The sequence below is a fragment of the Silurus meridionalis genome, chromosome 14, assembly GCF_014805685.1.
Source record: "Silurus meridionalis isolate SWU-2019-XX chromosome 14, ASM1480568v1, whole genome shotgun sequence".
NCBI classification, from domain to species: Eukaryota; Metazoa; Chordata; class Actinopteri; order Siluriformes; family Siluridae; genus Silurus; species Silurus meridionalis.
Window position 1 is genome coordinate 7131143 of NC_060897.1, and position 19720 is coordinate 7150862.

The window sequence follows — 19720 nt, forward strand, 5'->3', positions numbered from 1 at the left end:
CTTAACCGTATAGAGGAGAAAAAATATATTTATTTGCATTTACACCTACAAGACAGACATTCACAAGGTGGACTTTTCAAGGTTATTTTCTGAGGGTAATATTGATGCTTCTTCTAGAAATGACGTATGCAGATGGCGCCGCAGTGACTGTTGTCATTGGGTGTGATGTAAACTGTTTCTTACCACTAGGCGGCGCTCTATATTCAAGTATAATGTGTGTCACTGAAACAAAGAGATATAATATGGATAGTTTCTATAGCCATGGTGTTATAAAGATGATATTAAGGGGTAAACTGGTTCAGGTAGGACACCCTTGAAGGCCTGGTTGTGAAACGCACAGCCCCAACGCTAAGGCCAATTCCTCACTATGGGCGCGAGCTCGTGCCAGCGCGCGCCCTGCCCTTCCACTAGAGGTTCGGGCACGCGCGTCTGTGCATGTATTCCGTTCCTTCTTTTTTTTTTTTCCGAAGAGTCGGTGAGCAGCCCGGCGTTCACCCACCGCCATGATCTGTCTCTTCTTAACGCTCTTCGCTCACGTCTTCAAGACAGGTGGGTGTCTGTGCAGACTTCATCACGATGATCTGAAAGATATATACTTTCGCTTTTTTGTCCTCTCTTTCTTTTTTTCTATAAAAAAAAGACCAGCATGAAGGTGTGCTAGCTTAGCTGAGCGCATTCGAGGAACCATGCTGGGTTTAGTCTTTGTAATTCGCTCTTACCCTGGTGTGTGTAAGCACTTTTACAAGAAACACACACACACCGCATTCAGGAATTAGGTTAAAAAAAAAAAAAAAAAAGGTGCACGTTTATCTTTTTATTTTGTTAGTGGAGTAATAAAAAAAAAAAAAAACGCCTTATGACAATGTAACCCGCGTATGTAACAAAAAAAGCGTATACTTAAACTTGACCCCTGTAATAAAGGATATTAGTTGTGTGTGTGTGTGTGTGTGTGTTTGTGTGTTTGTGTTTGTGTGAGTGTGAGAGAGTGTATGTCATCAAAATGCACATACATACATACATACATACATACACACACACACACACACACACATATATATATATATATATATATATATATATGTGTGTATGTATGTACATTTTGTTGATTGAGATTCACCCCTATTAGGTATCATTGTGATCCAGTATGATGTGATGAGGGAAAAAATCATTCTATGCAGTTGAATATGATGCAGGTAGTTCAGCTTTTTTCTTTGGATCAGACAGACAGTGAACCATAAATTTACTCAAGTGCCTTCTGCCCTCCAACGAATGGCCCTTTTACAAACCGTTGTAGTATAAAACCAGACGTTCTTTTCCTGTTCTGTCTCTAGGGAGATGCAGCTCTACCTCTGCCATGTTAATCTATGTGACTCTTGGGACACCCCTCGGCCCCCGTAGTTTTGTGATACTTCATAGTCACCTACACACATTATAGTAGGTGACTTATAATTATAGTAGGTATATAAGTATAGTAGGTGACTTATAATTGTTATGTTAATGGTAATTAACCAATATGTGATAAGTAATTTTATGTTTTCAATTTTCTCCTCTTACCGTATCGCAATTGAACTGAAACGTGAATTAAAAACCCGAGGTACGAAATTATAATGTAAAACTCAGGAGATGTCTCCCTGATGCACACTTTCACTCTGCCCTGAGTCTTGCCCCAGAACCGAACCCCAAATAGTAAACAGACACCCGAGAAACAATACCAAGCATGTTGTTGATCACAACAGCAGAATGTACAGCATTTACTTATTACTATATTTTTACACTTTATTCTGTATCCTGTCTATCTTGATAGTTCATTAAATATTGACAGTGATTGGCCTCTACTTAGACGTAGAATTTAATTGTACTTTTGTTTCCTGTCCTGACTTGCACTAGGGACATTATTTAAACACGGCCGAAGGTTTGGTCACGTGACCTCATACGTTTCTCTCTTTCTTTGTCTCAGGACTTTAGTGTATGTGTGTGTTTGTGTCTCCACCTGCTCATTTGCTTAATGCAAACCTTAATTATAATTGTTATTTAAATGACGCCTGTATTACAAGTTATTCCGGTTTTTATGCTGAAGTCTGTACAGTTATGAAGATTATAGCAGGGAGGATTTTGGGTGTTCATATTGTAAGTTCTTCGTGCTCATGGTAGTTGTAGTTGTGTGATTTGGAAGCCCTCAGTGAATGGTGTTATCTATAATAAACAGCACACAACATTTCCCATGTCTCCAAGGGTCTCCATGTCTCAAAGGATTAAACAAAACAAGGTCAGAAATGAAACCAGGCCTTCCACGACTCTGAATATGAAGCGCTCTCTGGTCGTAATAGGAAATGAAGCTAAACGCCGGCGACAAGAACACACACATGGCAAGGTGGTCCCCAGTGAGTCAGATTTCAACAAGAGGCAAAAGTCTATAATTAATCCTAGTGCTAATGTTGGCGTCTGGTTAATAGGGTGTGTAGACATGTCCAACAGGCAGCCGGTGCTCTGATATCTGAACAACTGGATGATGTTTTAAGACTAAGTGATTAAAACTATAAATTCAGTTTTACAGTTACATATTTCACTCGCATGGGTTATATGTGATTTGTTTTATTATGGTCAGATTAGCTGTTATTATAAGTGATAAAATGCTTCAAAGGTCTGGAGACTGACATTCCAATTTTACCATAGCAGTTGCATTTTCTTATTTATTCATGAATTAATGTCGAGATTTTTATAATTTGTAGAAAAATTCTGAAAAGACTGTCGGTTTCACCTTTTATCATCATTGCAGTGATCATCAGTCATTCCCACAATAACTTGCAAAAATGTCATTCACTTGCACTAATAGTTGTAACATGGTGACAGATGCAGCTTTACATGGAATGACTTTACATGTGAAACACCAATCCCATGGCTGTGCTTCACAGTTCTTTACATGTTCCTGGGCCACTCTTTGTAACACAGCGTTCGATTATTATCTCGATGTTGATGAAATGTGCGTCTGGCGTGTGAATTTGCAGGATGGACGGGTGTGAACGAGCGCACTTTCATCGCCATCAAACCAGACGGTGTCCAGAGGAAGCTAGTGGGAGAAATCATCCGCCGCTTTGAGAGAAAAGGCTTTAAACTGGTCGGCCTCAAGTTCCTTCAGGTATGAGAAACCCTGAGCCGTAAACGTGTTTACACATAAAGTGTACGTTAATAATGTTCATGATAGAGTATCATGTTGCAGCTTGCAGTCTGAGCTTTTATAAGTTCATTTGCATTTTACAGAGGGGTTCTTTGCATTAAACACTTTAATAAGCATTAATTAAAAATATATAAAATATATATAATATATAAAAAATATGTATATTTTTTGCATCGACTGTCCTGTACTTGCTCCTCAGTAACAGGTTTCCATTTGATCAAGTATTTTTAGACCTTAAACTATTTGTTCTAATTTGTAGAATAAACATTTGGTGTAGTTTTTATTTTATACAATCACATTTTCTTGTATTCTTAGGATGTGATGATAATTGTATTTTTTTAAACATCTGGATCAACCTGTCATGAAAAAAACTTTGTGTACCCGATTACAAACCTTACCTTTTGTGTTTGTGTGTTTTTATGGTTGTTTAGGCTTCTGAGGAGCAATTGAAAGAGCATTACTTGGAATTGAGAGAGAAGCCTTTCTACAAAGGCCTTGTGAAATACATGAGCTCTGGGCCTATTGTAGCGATGGTAAGACACACACGTCCTTCTACCGCTGGAGTTGAAATTTGTTTAACATTTGTTTGGTCAACGAGCTGTTACAACTCACACAGGTTTGGCAAGGACTGGATGTGGTGAAAACCTCCAGAAAGATGCTTGGAGAGACAAACCCCGCCGACTCGCTTCCAGGAACCATCCGAGGAGATTATTGTGTGGAAGTGGGACGGTCAGTCACATTGTCTCTTAATAACATCAGTGTAGCAGATAGAATAGGCTAGCAAAACCAGACACTACAGTAGTGCACAAATCACCAGATTGCATGTCAGGGCAGGACAGATCAGTCTCAGTTGGCTGCTGAGGTAGAAGTCAGCAGTGTTGATGTTAATGCATCTGCCTGTCACTTCATCTATTTTTTATAAGCCTGATTAATTAGGATGCAGAGAAGATGAATTCTGTATTATGTGCATGCGCAAATACCAACAGTCATCTCTAAATAAACTGCAGCACAATGCAGTTATTATCATTAAAAAAGACTATTAATAATAATAAAAAAATTCATGGACTGACCAAAAAATAGGTAAACTGATGATAAAGTCCACCCTCAATACACAACAGGAAGCCAAAGCCCAATTAAAGATCGATTGATTTATTACTTCATTTAATTTGAATACGTTTATGCTTTTCAGATAAAAGTAAGTTAATGGTAATCAGCAACAATAGAAACATTCCTGGGGCTTTAAAATTGACAAGATTCTTTCCATTTTTTAAAGTGTATCCAAGATATACTTAGTAAAGCAAATTTGTCTTTTTATGATAAGTGTATATAGTGGAACCCGGTTATGTCGAGGGCCTAGGGGGTTGTCAAAAAGCGTCCAGATAACCGATGATAAACGAAAATCAAAATGGCGGCAGTATATTAACGTGCTTGAAATTTCTTTATGTACATGATGTGCGTTAATAAATGAGAATGTACATGCACGTGTTTTTGGAGGGTTTTTTTACACAACAGCGTTGCCGCGATTTGTTTGATGAAGGCATGCTATAAAAACTGCAGAGATTTAGCAGTATACAATACAAACCACCGTCGATTCTCAAAACAAACCTTTATTATATTCTCCAACATTGCAAACACAAAGATCGCTCACAAAATCACTAAAACCGTGCGGGTGTAGTTCGTTTTTGCAAAAAGCTAACCAGTGTCAACATTAAATTCTCGAGTCATTTCACTCTAACACACAGCTCTGAAAAGTATCCTACACCTGTAGCATCTGTGAGGCTTGATTTTTCCACCACTTCCGTGAGTTCTTCTGCGGCTGCACAGTGTCGTCTCACTACCGTATTTTCGCGTATATAAGATGCACCCTGGGTGAGGGGTATGTAAAACTTTCTATAAGACGCGTCTTATATACGCGAAAATACGGTAGTGAGATGGTGACGTGGCAAAAGCCGGCGATTGGTCATGCGGATCGAGATAACAGACATTAAGTGGCAAATTTGCCCCCTTGTGCTCGAGATATTAGGGTTCGTCGACATAAAATAATTGATATAACCAATTAAAAAATGCTAAGACAAAGCGAGAATTTGGGTTAATAGACTTAATAGGATTGGCGAGTTATGTAGTTATGTATGTATATGTGGCTTTAATCAGAACAAAATAAAACAAAACTACTGTTAAACATCAAAATAGGAATCAAAATGAAAGCTAATATTTTTAATACTACTACAATAACTCACTCCTGTGGTTACTACATACAACATTTTATTAGTCTACATTACATTAGAAATGTCCTAAAAGGAATCTACTGACTGGCTCCATAGATTGATTCATTCCCTGGGAATTTGTGCATTGCTTTGTATCACTTGGCATTAATGTGTTAACTAGTAAATAGCTAATAAATTTAGAATGAGTCTTTCACAACTATATACTTATCTTATACTCAAACCTTAGACCATAAACCACTGTGCGAGACTGAATAAATAAACAACATTTTTGATTTGAACTGTTTTTATGAGAACACATTTTCTTTTACGATTATTTTGTGGGAAAAGCTACAAATTTGGACGCACACGTGCCACACTTTTCATCCATAAGTTGAAAGGCATAGAATCAGTATTACAAAATACTAGCTTTAATATGTACTAGCTAGTCGGAATTAACGGGTGTATATGTTGTGTTTGCAGGAACATCATCCATGGCAGTGATTCAGTGGAAAGTGCTCAAAGAGAAATCTCCCTGTGGTTCAGGGAGCATGAGCTGGTGTGCTGGGAAGAGAGCACTGAGCACTGGATCTACGTATGATGCCCTCCTTATACATCAACACACTTACATCCAGCGGTGTGGCCTGATGTATGTCTAGCAATACTAAATAGTTACCTGAAGTACAATTCCACAGAATTGGTACAAAAGCTTGAATTGTTTGTCAACTCTGAAGAAACGCCAGCACGTCCGGTTGGTGGCACAGCAAAGCACTTATAGCTTATAGCCTTATTGATATTTGATAAGCAAAAAAAAAAAGATTAGTACACATGCTGTTACCGTTGTTTGCATTGTTCAAAATGTACAATTTGGGTATCTTCTGAGGTCCTGTTTTTTTTTTTTTTTTTGCATGTTTTCTTGGGCAGGGGCATAAAAAACGAACAAAAACTATGTACCTTCTGATCCTTCATGAGGCCCTCATTGTCATTAGATAGCTTGCATTATATACGTATTTGGATTTATATTGACATTTCATACATTATCATTTATGTCCTGGCCACAGTAAATAATAATAATATAATAATGATAATAAAAAAATCACTTGGTGTATACCTCATCAAGAATTCACCTTTTAATCTGCAAATTTAAGCCCAAAAACAAATGATCTGGTATATAAGCAATGGAGAATATACTGTACAACCCTGTTCCAAAATGCTGCAGTTCTAACCATCTCAGAAGAAAGGTTTTTGTGTACATGAGGCATAGACCACTCCAGCATCTTTATTTAAAGCTATACACACACAACACTAAAGAAACGGAAAGCACCAGCATCATTTACTCACACAGGGCCTCTTGTGGGAGCTGAAGCGTACGTACTGTACTGTATAAGTGACCGTAATGCCAAAAGGCTCTAACTCTTGTGCTGTTGTTTACACTGTAGTTTCGGCACCTTCATATTTTCTGTACTCCATGTTTAGCTGTTTCTTGTGCTCTGCTGATCGACACACTTTGTCACGAAATAAAAGCCTTTTTTAAAGCCATTCACTTTATATGTACGTTACACAACAGCGCATGAGCTGTAATCCAAAAATCTTTGTCGTGAAAAAAGGCGGGGCATGAAAATACTGTTCTAAGCCATAACCTAATAAGCATTAAAAAGGAAATAAACCAGGCAATAAAAAATTAAATGTAAGTAAAGGGAAAATGAGATCATACAAGTAAATCTTTCCAGAGCACGAATATGTTTAATATTTAATATATAACCACACAGTAGAACATATATTGTTACATACAGAGGATCAATCTGTCATTCCATAACCGTCCGTCAAATCGGCAGCCAATCATAGACCCCTGACGTGTGCGTGCGACCCATAAATCCCGGTCAACTTTAAAGATAAAAACAGCTTACAGCCTACCTGATGAATATATCTTACTTTCTGTACGTTCATTTCTGGTGGTGTTTTTAGCCAATGTAATTAAATTCAACAAACTGTATGGATTTGATTGAATTTATCAGCTGTGACATTTCATTTGAAATATTTGAAGCAGGTCTCCTTCGACTGTGCTTCATCTTATCTTGTCACTTCAATTTCCTGAGCCATCAGTTCTCTCCCTTTCAATCCCACTCCTAACATGGCACTACGTTGTATGTACCGAGCCTCGATATTTACACCTTTTTACACATCGCTTGCGTTTCCCCCCCCCGCCATCCTCCTTATTACATTTAATCATATAAACAAATTCCTAAATCAGGATCATACAAACCAAAGATCTCTGCAAACCCTTTTAACCAATCACAGCCCCCTATTCTTATTCCATTTGGGAATAAGGTTAATGACCAGTGAGCTGGTGGACAGGTAAGAATAGCAAGAGCATGTTTATACATTTGGGGGGAAAAAGGGGGTTATTCTGACAAAAGTATCGAATGCATTTATAATTGGCATTTAGCTGCGAGATGTTGCAGAGTCTTGGGTTTGCATTGGAGTCGAGGGCAATCACAGGGGCAAATCAGCCAACATACAGGGGATAGTTACAATTCAGGGATTGTAAATACAGGCTTTAGGGGGTCATTACAAAGCTTACATACAGAATTTAAGGGGCATTGTTAGGAATACACAAGGTTTCATAAAGAGATATTTGGCGCCAAAGTTACAAGATGGGGACCGCAGGCATCAAGTGTCTGATAGCATTACTCGGGGACATAGGACACCTGCCAAACAATGATATGGCTCCTCTCGGCTTTAGAGAGCGTTGGCTTAATCTGAGGGGCTTCACCATCTGCCTCCTCAGTCTCATCATCCTCACCGTCACCTGGAATAAAAATGACCAGAACCAAATTATAGATCAGTAATGAGTATTACAGTTCAAATCACACTATAAGTTTAGTATATACAGTCCATTGTTTATTTGATTATTCATTCATTCGTTTATTTGTCTTTGTAACTGCTTTATACTGGAGACCAGTGGTGGATGAACCATGCACTTGAGTTAAAGTAGACATACACCAGAGAAAATATCACTTCGGGAAAAGTGCTCCTTTTAAACCTTCACTTGAGTAAAAGTATTTGCCTTCAAATGTACTTAAGTATCCAAAGTACTGAGATTTATTATGGCTATAATGGTTCTATTATCATGACTGTTGCTTAATCAACTCAGTTTATGTGAAACGACTCTGATGTTACACTCAGCACACCGATCTATTAAGAGAATGATATTAATGATTCAAACAATGATATCATGAGCCCAAAAAACCCACCAAGTTCAAGTCAAGAGTTTCTTCCATTATTTCTTCCTCTCAAAATGTTCTGCTTGCTGTTGAACTGATGCTGAACTGGATGTTTGTGATAAGTTGATACCAACAAGCGCCAATCAAAACAGGTTTGAAACAGAGCGCACGCTCGACACTGATTGGTGGATTGCTGCGTGTTTGACCAGTTATGTTTGTATCCTCTCAAAAAAAAAATTATGTCTGATTTCATAGTAAAGTTAAAGTCTCTGCAAATGGAGATACTTCAGTAAAGTGCAGTAATGAATTAAGTTTATTTTAAATACTCTGAGAACATACACAGTCTCCTTTAATCTATACCTCTGTCCATGTGTCAGTGTTCCTTACCTATGCGGAAATCAATATAACCTTCTCCTCCACTGAGGACCAACACATTCTGAACACACTGAGCTTCTGTCTCCGCTGGGGCTGAAGAACCCTGAGACTCGGATGGACTGTCCAAGACACTGCCGTTTAGGGTGGCCAGTACATTTCCTGGGGAAATTCAAACAGCCATAAGTTAAAAAGCTCCTACAAGTTACAAATGATTAAGTCCTTCTTCTGGAAAGTAGTTAATAGAATGGGGAGGTCAGCTCATACCTGGCACTGACACGAAAAATTTGACTGCATCCCGGTGCCCATGGAAGCAGAGCTGAGCCTGGGCCATGGAACAGTACGGAATGAAACTACCGTTGCCTTTGTCCGAGTTGCTGTCATCAGCGTATACATGGATCACGCCTCCTGAAGATGTTGGGGATACCTTGTTTGCTGGAAACAAATAACAAGACATCTATTAGCAACATCAAACTGACCGATGAGGAATAACAGCCTAAAGGAGCAGTTTGTAATTTTAGACCCCTCTGTTGTCGGCAAGGTGAACCGAATCACAAGATTGTTTTGCCGAGCCATCACTCTTCTGAAACTAAGTATGCCCCCATGGAAAGAAGTAGAAGAGTGGAGTTTCGAGGTCAAAAGCGAATTAAACAAAAGCCTTTAAACAAGTGAGATCTTTGACTTTATTACACGTTGAGGAACACATTAAAAAAAAAAATTACAAACTCCACCTTTAAATGAAAAGAGCAATCAGCCATCCAGGCTCTCCAGAGAGCACATGAAAGAAGCATTAGAATTAAATAAAACAAAAGAGAGTTCAAAGCGGAGATTCTCCACAGAAAACTGATTGACGGAAAAAAAAAAACCATGCACACATATATACACTATATGGCTCTAAGTTTGTGGACACCTGACCACAAGATTCGTATGTGCTTTTTGAACATCCCGTTACACATTTGTTGTTCTAATAACCTTCACTCTTCTGGGAAGATGCTCCACTAGATTTTGGAGCGTGCTTGTGGAGATTTGGGCTTTTTAATCCAGCCCATAAAAGAAAACAGTTTTTGTGTACAGGGTCATGCTGGAACATGTTTCTAATTTAAGTGGAGGGAATATTTAATTCTACTGCATCCAAAGACTCATTTTGTGCCTCTAAATTTTTGTTGTTAGTTTGGGGAAGAACCTCATATGGCTGGAAAAAATCAGGAGTCCTAATACATTTGTCCATATAGTGTGTGTATATGCATGTACACACTATAATCCACAGGACTGCATTTATGACAAAAAAAAAGAAAAAGAAACAACAAAAGAAATACCTTCAGCCATGCAGCAGGGTTCTACTGCAAATGATGATAAACCAGAAGGAGCAACTTATATGAATGAAATGAGTTGAAGAATGTAAACGGGGAAAGGAGATGGAAGATGTAAAAAAGTGATAGGATTATTAAAGGGCCACAGATAGCTCTAAACTTACCTCTCAGGCCAAGTAGTTGTCCCCGATGTAGGACTACAGCTACAGGGATTAAAAAAGGGACAAAGGAAGGTAGGGGCACCAAAACAAACATCCATCAGACAAAAGCAAGGATGCAGGCAGGGGGGGTAAAAAGAAAAAAAAAGTAAATGCAGATATAGGAGTAGGGTTGGCAGAAAAGAAATGGAGAAAGACGTCATAAGAATTACAGAGTGTTGAAAGAAGTTATAACAGACAAATGGTTTACATCAGTGGCCGAGCAAATTGTGCTCATCTCGATTCGTACTTACTCTCAGTCAGAGGGATGGAGATGATGACGCCATTTCCTGTTCCTACCCACAGTCGGTTTCCTCCGATCAGAAGGGCTGTTATCCGAACAAATGAGAAACCCAACTTCCCTGTACCTGTTCATCAAAGCCGAGAGATCAGTTGCAGCACATCTGAATACTGTTCAATTTAATCCAAATCATTTTTATTTGTGTAACGCTTTCAACAATGGACATTGTCTCAAAGCAGCTTTACACAGATAAAGCGGTAATAAAATGTATCTTTGTTACTTATAAAAGTTTGTCTCTAATGAGTGAGCCAGTGGTGACTGTGGCAATGAAAGATAGTATGAGGAAGAAACCTTGAGAGGAACCTTGAGAGGAACCAACAATACTGCCAACTCAAATTGCTCTCTATAACCCCAACATACGAGGTGGTATCAAAAAGCTTTTAGACTTGCTCTGTTTACAAGAAAGTACTACAATGATCTATGTTTATACACCATCAACTTCAAAAGAGCCCCCTGGCACAGCAATACAGCGCTCCCAGAGTTTATGCCATTTCTCGAATAGGTTCTGGAAATCTTCTTTTCGAAGCGCCTCAAGCACCTCTCTTCTGCAATTCGCACTGGATCTTCGCAATGGTGTCAAAACAGCGACCTTTGAGCCGGATCTTCACCTTTGGGAAGAGGGCAAAGTCCACAGCAGCCAGATCTGGCGAGTAAGGTGGTTGTGGAGATCCTGTGATCGTTCTCTGACCGTTATCATGCACAAGTTGCCGAATACTTTTTCACGAGTTGAGCTCGTTGAAGGTCTTCCTGATCTCTAGTCGTCTTCCAGTGATGTTCTGCCGGTCTTGAACCGCACAGAATAATCAGAATAGCACCAGTTAACACCATCAGTCTCAAAGCTTTTTGATACCACCTCAAAAAAAAGGACGATATTCAGTCATTTAATTGAGGGAGAGAGAACATGGTTACCAAGCATCTTGCTGACATAGGGTTCGATGTCCACATCCTGAAGGTGCTGGTGTGTAAGCGCGTGGTACAGTCGCAGTGTGGAGTCCAAACGAATGGACACCCAGACGCCATCTCCGATCCAGGCGAGCTGTCGGACCTGGCTCTCCCTGCGAGGATGAGCGTCAAACGATTTCTGCAAAGCGGAATGAAAAAGTGAAAATGGAGATATAAAAAGAAGGAAGGAAGGAAAGAAAGAAAGAATGTGATGAATGTACCATTGACCAGTGGTTTGTTGCAGTCTGTTTATGTTTCCAATGTAAGTTATGTTTCATTCAGAGCGAAAATAATACTGCATTTAAAGTGAGTTACTTACTAGTAAACTTGTACTTTTGTACTGAATCTTTACACAGGTGGGATTACAAACAGCCTTATGCCAGATTACAGGCGTGCTGATATTCGGATTAAACCTGTCTGTTAATTAACAAAGAATTACGTATGGTTTGTGATTGGGCGAAGTTTTCTGTACGGAGATGTTTATTTAACATTTTTTAAATAAGTTACCGTTGTTTCTGCTTTACAACCGTCAAAGGTAAATTTGTATCTTTAAATTTTCCACCACAGGAAGGTGTTCAAGACTTGTTCTCTGTAATACCATAATCTGCATAATTTATGTCCTTTTATCCTCAAGATCCATAATAATAATAATGATAATAGTAGTAGTATATTTTATTTATAGGCACCTTACTTTATTAACAACAGTTTAAAATAATGAAACACTATTCAAACCAAATACAATGTCAATAAAATACCTGCGTTAAAAGATGTGATAAAGTAAGTTAACTCTTCATAGATTGATATCATAGATAGATTTTTTTATTAATAAGCAATTATTTAAAAGTTCTGCTAAAAACTCTGCAACTGGAAATCGAATGAACGCCGATTCTTTTTTATTCGACCTTGATATAAGGAAAACATGATCTGTTTTATATAATGTATTATATAATATTAAAACCATTTTTTTTATTCGTTAAAGGAAACAAAAGGGTTGAGGTTACCTCGATCTGCATGCTTTTTGGCTGGATGACGTGGATTTTGTTCTTGTAGCCACACCAGACCTTGTCGTGCACTACAGCCATGCAGCGGATAGAGTGGTGAGGGCGACCCAGGTCCATCAGATGATAGTTAGACAGATCCCACTGACGGTCTGTGTGTGGATCACAAGCATACACAGGTACACTCTTATCAACCAGTGTGCTATGATACTTATATATACAACTCTTATGTCCTTTAGTCAAATCTCAAGCTTAAGTTAAGAGGCTTCAGAAGGCTGCTATCTATCTATCTATCTATCTATCTATCTATCTATCTATCTATCTATCTATCTATCTATCTATCTATCTATCTATCTATCTATCTATCTATCTATCTACATACAGTGAGGAAAATAAGTATTTGAACACCCTGCTATTTTGCAAGTTCTCCCACTTAGAAATCATGGCGGGGTCTGAAATTGTCATCGTAGGTGCATGTCCACTGTGAGAGACATAATCAAAAAAAAAAAATCCAAAATTCACAATGTATGACTTTTTAACTATTTATTTGTATGATACAGCTGCAAATAAGTATTTGAACACCTGAGAAAGTCAATGTTAATATTTGGTACAGTAGCCTTTGTTTGCAATTACAGAGGTCAAACGTTTCCTGTAGTTTTCCACCAGGTTTGCACACACTGCACACAGATCTTCTCTAGATCAGTCAGGTTTCTGGCCTGTCGCTGAGAAACACGGAGTTTGAGCTCCCTTCAAAGATTCTCTATTGGGTTTAGGTCTGGAGACTGGCTAGGCCATGCCAGAACCTTGATATGCTTCTTACAGAGCCACTCCTTGGTTATCCTGGCTGTGTACTTCGGGTCATTGTCATGTTGAAAGACCCAGCCTCGACCCATCTTCAATGCTCTAACTGAGGGAAGGAGGTTGTTCCCCAAAATCTCGCAATACATGGCCCCGGTCATCCTCTCCTTAATACAGTGTAGTCGCCCTGTCCCATGTGCAGAAAAACACCCCCAAAGCATGATGCTACCACCCCCATGCTTCACAGTAGGGATGGTGTTCTTGGGATGGTACTCATCATTCTTCTTCCTCCAAACACGTTTAGTGGAATTATGACCCAAAAGTTCTATTTTGGTCTCATCTGACCACATGACTTTCTCCCATGACTCCTCTGGATCATCCAAATGGTCATTGGCAAACTTAAGACGTGCCTGGACATGTGCTGGTTTAAGCAGAGGAACCTTCCGTGCCATGCATGATTTCAAACCATGACGTCTTAGTGTATTACCAACAGTAACCTTGGAAACGGTGGTCCCAGCTCTTTTCAGGTCATTGACCAGCTCCTCCCGTGTAGTTCTGGGCTGAATTCTCACCTTCCTTAGGATCATGGAGACCTCACGAGGTGAGATCTTGCATGGAGCCCCAGTCTGGGGGAGATTGACAATCATGTTTAGCTTCTTCTATTTTTTAATGATTGCTCCAACAGTGGACCTTTTTTCACCAAGCTGCTTGGCAATTTCCCCGTAGCCCTTTCCAGCCTTGTGGAGGTGTACAATTTTGTCTCTAGTGTCTTTGGACAGCTCTTTGGTCTTGGCCATGTTAGTAGTTGGATTTTTACTGATTGCATGGGGTGGACAGGTGTCTTTTGCAGCTAACGATCTCAAACAGGTGCATCTAATTTAGGATAATAAATGTAGTGGAGGTGGACATTTTAAAGGCAGACTAACAGGTCTTTGAGGGTCAGAATTCTAGCTGATAGACAGGTGTTCAAATACTTATTTGCAGCTGTATCATACAAATAAATAGTTTAAAAATCATACATTGTGAATTCTGGATTTTTTTTTTAGATTATGTCTCTCACAGTGGACATGCACCTATGATGACAATTTCAGACCCCTCCATGATTTCTAAGTGGGAGTTCTATGACCCCTCATAAGTAAAAAAAAAATTGCGAGGTTTTGACTCTCTCCTTTTGATGGTTCCTATTTCAAGGGGAATTATACATGTACTGTAAACTCAACAAAAATTGTGAATGACTTGTCGAATGTTTTATTTACTTCTCTACATAAATAATTTTAAACTATCAGATTTTCCGCAATTTACTCTTAGTCCGGTTCCAAACGAAAAGTCGAGAACTATCGAGCTTGCGAGTGTCAAGGTTGCGAGAATCGAGTTTTCACTGTATATATATATATATATAGTTGATATTATTAAAGTTGCATAGTTACCTAAAAGTTACAAATGTGACCTAAACAGTAATGCCAACATTAGTAATAAGAAAATTTCAGCTGGTGAAGAAAATAACTTGTGTGTATTAGTGGAGTTCCCTTTATTAATATTGGCACCCTTGTTGAATATGAGCAAAGAATCCTGTGAAAAATGGTGTTTATTCTTATTTTTATTATTAATTATTTTGCCCTCACAGATATCGAACAATTGAGCAAACAAAACAGCTTTATAATTGTATTTTTTTGTTAAATATAACCGGTATAATGTTTGTTATTTCACATTTATTGGCACCGTTTTGGTCAATACTTTGCGGTACATCCCTTTACCAAGGAAACAGCCCTGAGTCTTCTTCTATGATGCCTGATGAGGTTGGAGAACACATGGCAAGGGATCTGAGCCCATTCCGTCATACAAAAATCTCTCCAGATACTTCACATTTTTGAGGTCCACCCCAGTGGACTCTTTTCAGTTCAGTTTTTTATGGGGTATAAGTCAGAGGACTGGGATGGTCATGGCAGGACCCTGACTTTGTGGTCAGTACATAATTTTTGTGTTGAATTCCTGTATATTTTGAATCACTGCCTTGATGAAAGATCCAACCAGGGCACATTTTGAACCTTCTGCCAAAGTTTAAAAAGTTAAACAATTAGGAAAAATTCCCACAACCTTATTTGCTTATATATTCCGAGGATTCCAATATCAGTGGAGGGCACTGTACATGATACCAGCATAAATGAGAAAATGTGAATGGGTTGAGCTGATATGAATTGCAGTTTACAGAAATGTGATTTAATGTGAGTATACAATTGTTTCCAAATTAGAATAAGTGCTCATTTATATTATGTGGCTCATCACTATAAAGTATACAGTAAAAGCATATACAGGAGTATAGTACAATTTGTCTGCTAAAATAGAAATAGCCGATATACATTAGACAAGGTGGATGATGATAAAGTAAACAATGCCTACTAAAAAGGGGATTTGTTTATCAAATTTTATCCTGCATTTGATATTATCTGCTTGTTAATTGAGTCAAAAGGGCAAAATAATTATTCAAATTGTTGGTTTGAGAATTCACAGATTTTGTTTCAACATTTGCCTAAAAGTAGGTGCAAACTGAATGATAACAAATCCTGCATCCACAAAGGTGTTTTTTTTTATATTCTTATAGTGAAGCTGAAAAGAAGAAGAAAGGTGACATTTTCAAGCTTCTCCTATACCACCGTCCACAGAAATCATGTCGTCAAACACTACAGCTAATCTGTAAATGTTGGCACCCCTATATTAAATCAGACTCTTGTGCTACTTCGCCGGTAATAACATGTTTGCGCGAGTAACAATTATGTTTAAAAGACAGATCATAAAAAAACCATGAACCTTCAGCTCTGTGAAAAATGGCAAGAGTTCCATCTGCCAGTGCCACCAACACCCTTCCTTTAACATGCCTGACCGGGAGAAAAAGAGCGAAGATACACATACATTAACAAACCTGTCGGTATAATGCATGTCTTTATGAAAGCACCGTTCATTGGGACTTTACTTACACTAGACTGAGGACAGAGTCTTTGAGTTTGATGGAGTGGAGGCACTTCTTCCAGTTTGCCACTGCAGAATGCACATACAGCCTGAGGATCGAGGGTACAGAGACGTGTGAGTAACAATCTTTGAGAGGCTTGTGTGTGTGTGTGTGTGTGTGTGTGTGTGTGTGTGTGTGTGTGTGTAATTATATATACTAATGCACATACAGTGGTGAACTGTAACTGTAAAGAAAATGTTATTCGTTAGAAACACCAGACTCAAACTTGTCACAACACCCCTGGCCTCATTTGCGTGATTTTTTTTTAAATAGTTAAAAAGAGGGTTTTGTGCTCATAATAATTAAAATTCATATCAGTGTTTAACTCATTAATATCATTCTATTAATAGCTTGTTGTACTAAGAGTAACATTAGAGTCTTTTCACACTTGTGACAAAAATGATAATAGGAACATTATAGCCATAGTAAATCATAGTATTTTGGATACTTAAGTACATTAAAAGGCAAATACTTTTGTGCTTTTACTCAAGTGAAAGTTTAAAGGGAGCATTTTTTGGTTTGTGTTCTTCATCCACCACTGTGCACATCCGATACTCACCAGCCGTTCTGGGCTCCAAGCCACATGGTGGGTGCGGCACTGGTTCCATCCCGTTCATCTCCTCCGTTTTCTGACCCTTTGGGTGCTGATGTCACTTCCTCCTTAGCCCCACCACCTTCACTAAACATAAATTGGACACATTTTACACAATATTATATCTCACATTACATCATAAAGATCCGAATGATTTGTTCAGTTTCCCTTGTGTACATAATTACCACACGACTGAAATGGAGACGACACCATTTCTAGACATGTTGCCATGGCTACTGAAACTTTCCATGATAATTTGTAGGATGCTGAGCTGCCTCAATTTAATCAATGACAATGTAAGGCAATGCTCTTAAATCACTCTGCAATCTGCTTTATATTTGTCAATTAGTCTTTATTAGACTGTTGTGGTGTATGTGTGTGTGTGTGTGTGTGTGTGTGTGTGTGATTGAGCATGCACGTGTTACCTGTGTGAATTGTCTGTAAAGACATGTTCAGTAAACGTTACAGAAGAGGCGGAGCTCTCTCCTCCCTCACTTGGCCCTGCCTCCTCCGACACTTCCATGGCTTCAGTGGCTTCCTCTGCTGACTGAGACACTGCCAGCCGACTACACACCGGAGCTGCAGGTGCTACACACACACATATACACACAAATCAAGCCTATTTAGTTCCATGTTGATTTTATTTCTATATTATTTTAATCTTTAATGTTACTTGTCCAGGGCTTGACCCCCTGACCATCCGCTCAGTAACCCAGAGCCTTAATCACTGAGGTACCACTTCTCAGTAGCTAGTAACTAGCTCCCTCTATGGCCAAAGTTGCTGACAATAGATTCGAAATATTTTATGAATATGCTGTATATTAATTTTTTTTTTCAGCTGTAAAACAAATTTAATTCTAAACCTGCAGCCAGTCCTTTTTAAGCTATAACTTCAAAACACATGGGCCAAATTTCAGTCCACATTTTTTATTTATTTATTTTTTATAGCCTTAGAGACAGAAGAACTACTGTTGAGTTTATTTGCTGGCAACTGCTGGAATATGATGAGCTAAATAATAATCTCTCTAAATTAAAGAAAAAAGAACTTACCTGGCATATACATATACACATACATATCTTTCAGACTTTCACAGACAGAGGATTATGTACAGTAGGTTTCACCTTGTCCTTTGTCCAGCACTGGGGTGTCAGTGCGTGAGGAACAGTTACTACGCACTACGCTGCAGTTGGTTGCACAGCCCACCAGTGTGATGCCTGCTAGCATGCCCTCTACTCTGTTAGTATCCTCTGAGCCACCATCACCCTGCTGCTCCAGAAATATCTCACCTGCTGGGTAATCGCTCTCACTGGCCGCTGCACATAGAAATGTATATGGTGAAGCTTTGGTGAAGCTTTTTTTTATTTTTATTAGCTGCTTATTATTAGTCTAAAATGATGTGGATATATAAGTCCTTGTAAATAATTGTCAAATATAACACTCCATGTAAAATAGTAAAAAAAATAAATAAATGCTGAATCATGAAAATGTGCAAAATGAAATAAATATGAACATATTAATCATATTCATAAATGTTGAGGAAAATAAAAGACGCATTCAAAGCGAAGCAAAAAGTAACACTCCAAATAAACAAAAACAGTTACATCCAAAATGAATAAAAAGGTTTTAAATGAGCATCTGAAATGTGGAACAACCAGCATGTGGTTTCAGTTATTCGCCTCTAGAGGCCACTCTCGTACTGTATAATGACAGCAGACGCAACCCAGAAAAACTATCAGTGTGGATTTTTGCAGATAGCTCCAGCAATCAACTATCTTTGTAGATTAATCAGCAAAACCAATTAATCAGTTGACCTCTAGTTGACACCGCTGTTAAAGGATAAAAGTAAACACTTTGTTGGCCTGTCAGAAATGAGTAGTCAACCATGCAGTGGTACAAGCGGATTTTTAACACTGGTCGTTATTCTAAGAAATGAGAAATACTTAATACAAATGCATTAAAAAGGCCCTACTGCATTACTGCTGAGGAGTGCAGCTCTTACCTGGCACACTGGAGATGCAGAGCACATGGGCATTACACACATTAAACTGGTCAACCAGTGACCCGGGCTGATTGGCATCAATAATGACCACTTTACTGGCTGAATGAGTGCTGGTCAGGATCCACACACGGCTACTCATCGAGTCTACCTCATGCAGCTCCTTCAACTGAGAGAGAGTAAGAAAAAAAGAGAGAAAGACACTGAGAATGGATAGAAAATACAAGATATGGCATAGTCTTAATCTTATTCTCTGACATTCTCTGATGTTTTTTATGGATATGATAGAGAATATCCCAATCAAATACCATCTAAATCTGTTGTGGTGGTTATGCAAGTAATAAAACATTATAGGAAAATAATCAATGTCATAATTCAATGGTCTGAAAAAAAAAGCAAAAGCTCGCTGACCACCCTTATGTTCATTTTGCTTTTAATGGCACATCCCAAAGTCTTTTATTTCTCTTATACGACAGCAGTTTGCCCACACTTATGTTAGAGAATGACAAAATGATCGGTTTGTATTTACATATAGTTTTGCGGAAGCATTTGCAAAACAAGTTCCTCTATAAAGACAGGAATTTTTCACTGGAAAAAATTGTTTATTGA

At 38.5% G+C, this 19720-nt stretch overlaps 2 protein-coding genes across 20 annotated transcripts in view; one reads left to right on the forward strand and one right to left on the reverse strand.

Annotated features, from left to right (window-relative positions):
• Positions 1-365: 365 nt before the first annotated feature.
• nme3 (NME/NM23 nucleoside diphosphate kinase 3) lies at positions 366-6915 on the forward strand. The gene is made up of 5 exons (XM_046865682.1): positions 366-549; positions 3006-3136; positions 3607-3708; positions 3792-3904; positions 5860-6915. Exons 1-5 carry the CDS (start codon positions 504-506, stop codon positions 5975-5977), a joined length of 510 nt encoding a protein of 169 aa, XP_046721638.1. The 5' UTR covers positions 366-503; the 3' UTR covers positions 5978-6915.
• Positions 6916-7097: 182 nt separating this feature from the next.
• mapk8ip3 (mitogen-activated protein kinase 8 interacting protein 3) overlaps positions 7098-19720 on the reverse strand; it is a 48671-nt gene continuing 36048 nt past the window's right edge. For 15 of the 19 annotated variants that reach the window (XM_046865663.1, XM_046865675.1, XM_046865666.1 and 12 more), the window contains 13 exons: positions 19115-19280; positions 18237-18428; positions 17540-17702; positions 17082-17201; positions 16491-16571; positions 16324-16391; positions 12724-12872; positions 11690-11861; positions 10734-10847; positions 10447-10485; positions 9240-9407; positions 8988-9134; positions 7098-8185 (listed from right to left, as the gene is read on the reverse strand). In XM_046865663.1, the coding sequence (XP_046721619.1) occupies positions 8064-8185; positions 8988-9134; positions 9240-9407; positions 10447-10485; positions 10734-10847; positions 11690-11861; positions 12724-12872; positions 16324-16391; positions 16491-16571; positions 17082-17201; positions 17540-17702; positions 18237-18428; positions 19115-19280 (1701 nt within the window). In that variant the 3' untranslated portion in view covers positions 7098-8063. The remainder of the gene's footprint in view (positions 8186-8987; positions 9135-9239; positions 9408-10446; positions 10486-10733; positions 10848-11689; positions 11862-12723; positions 12873-16323; positions 16392-16490; positions 16572-17081; positions 17202-17539; positions 17703-18236; positions 18429-19114; positions 19281-19720) is intronic. The other 4 variants (XM_046865680.1, XM_046865681.1, XM_046865679.1 and 1 more) reach the window with 1 other exon arrangement.

Excerpts from the sequence above, each read along its gene's own strand:
- nme3 (XM_046865682.1), top strand. The coding sequence starts at position 504 with ATGATCTGTCTCTTCTTAACGCTCTTCGCTCACGTCTTCAAGACAG. Across the intron at positions 550-3,005 it reads CGCTCACGTCTTCAAGACAG|GATGGACGGGTGTGAACGAG; the intron begins GTGGGTGTCTGT and ends GTGAATTTGCAG. Across the intron at positions 3,137-3,606 it reads TCGGCCTCAAGTTCCTTCAG|GCTTCTGAGGAGCAATTGAA; the intron begins GTATGAGAAACC and ends ATGGTTGTTTAG.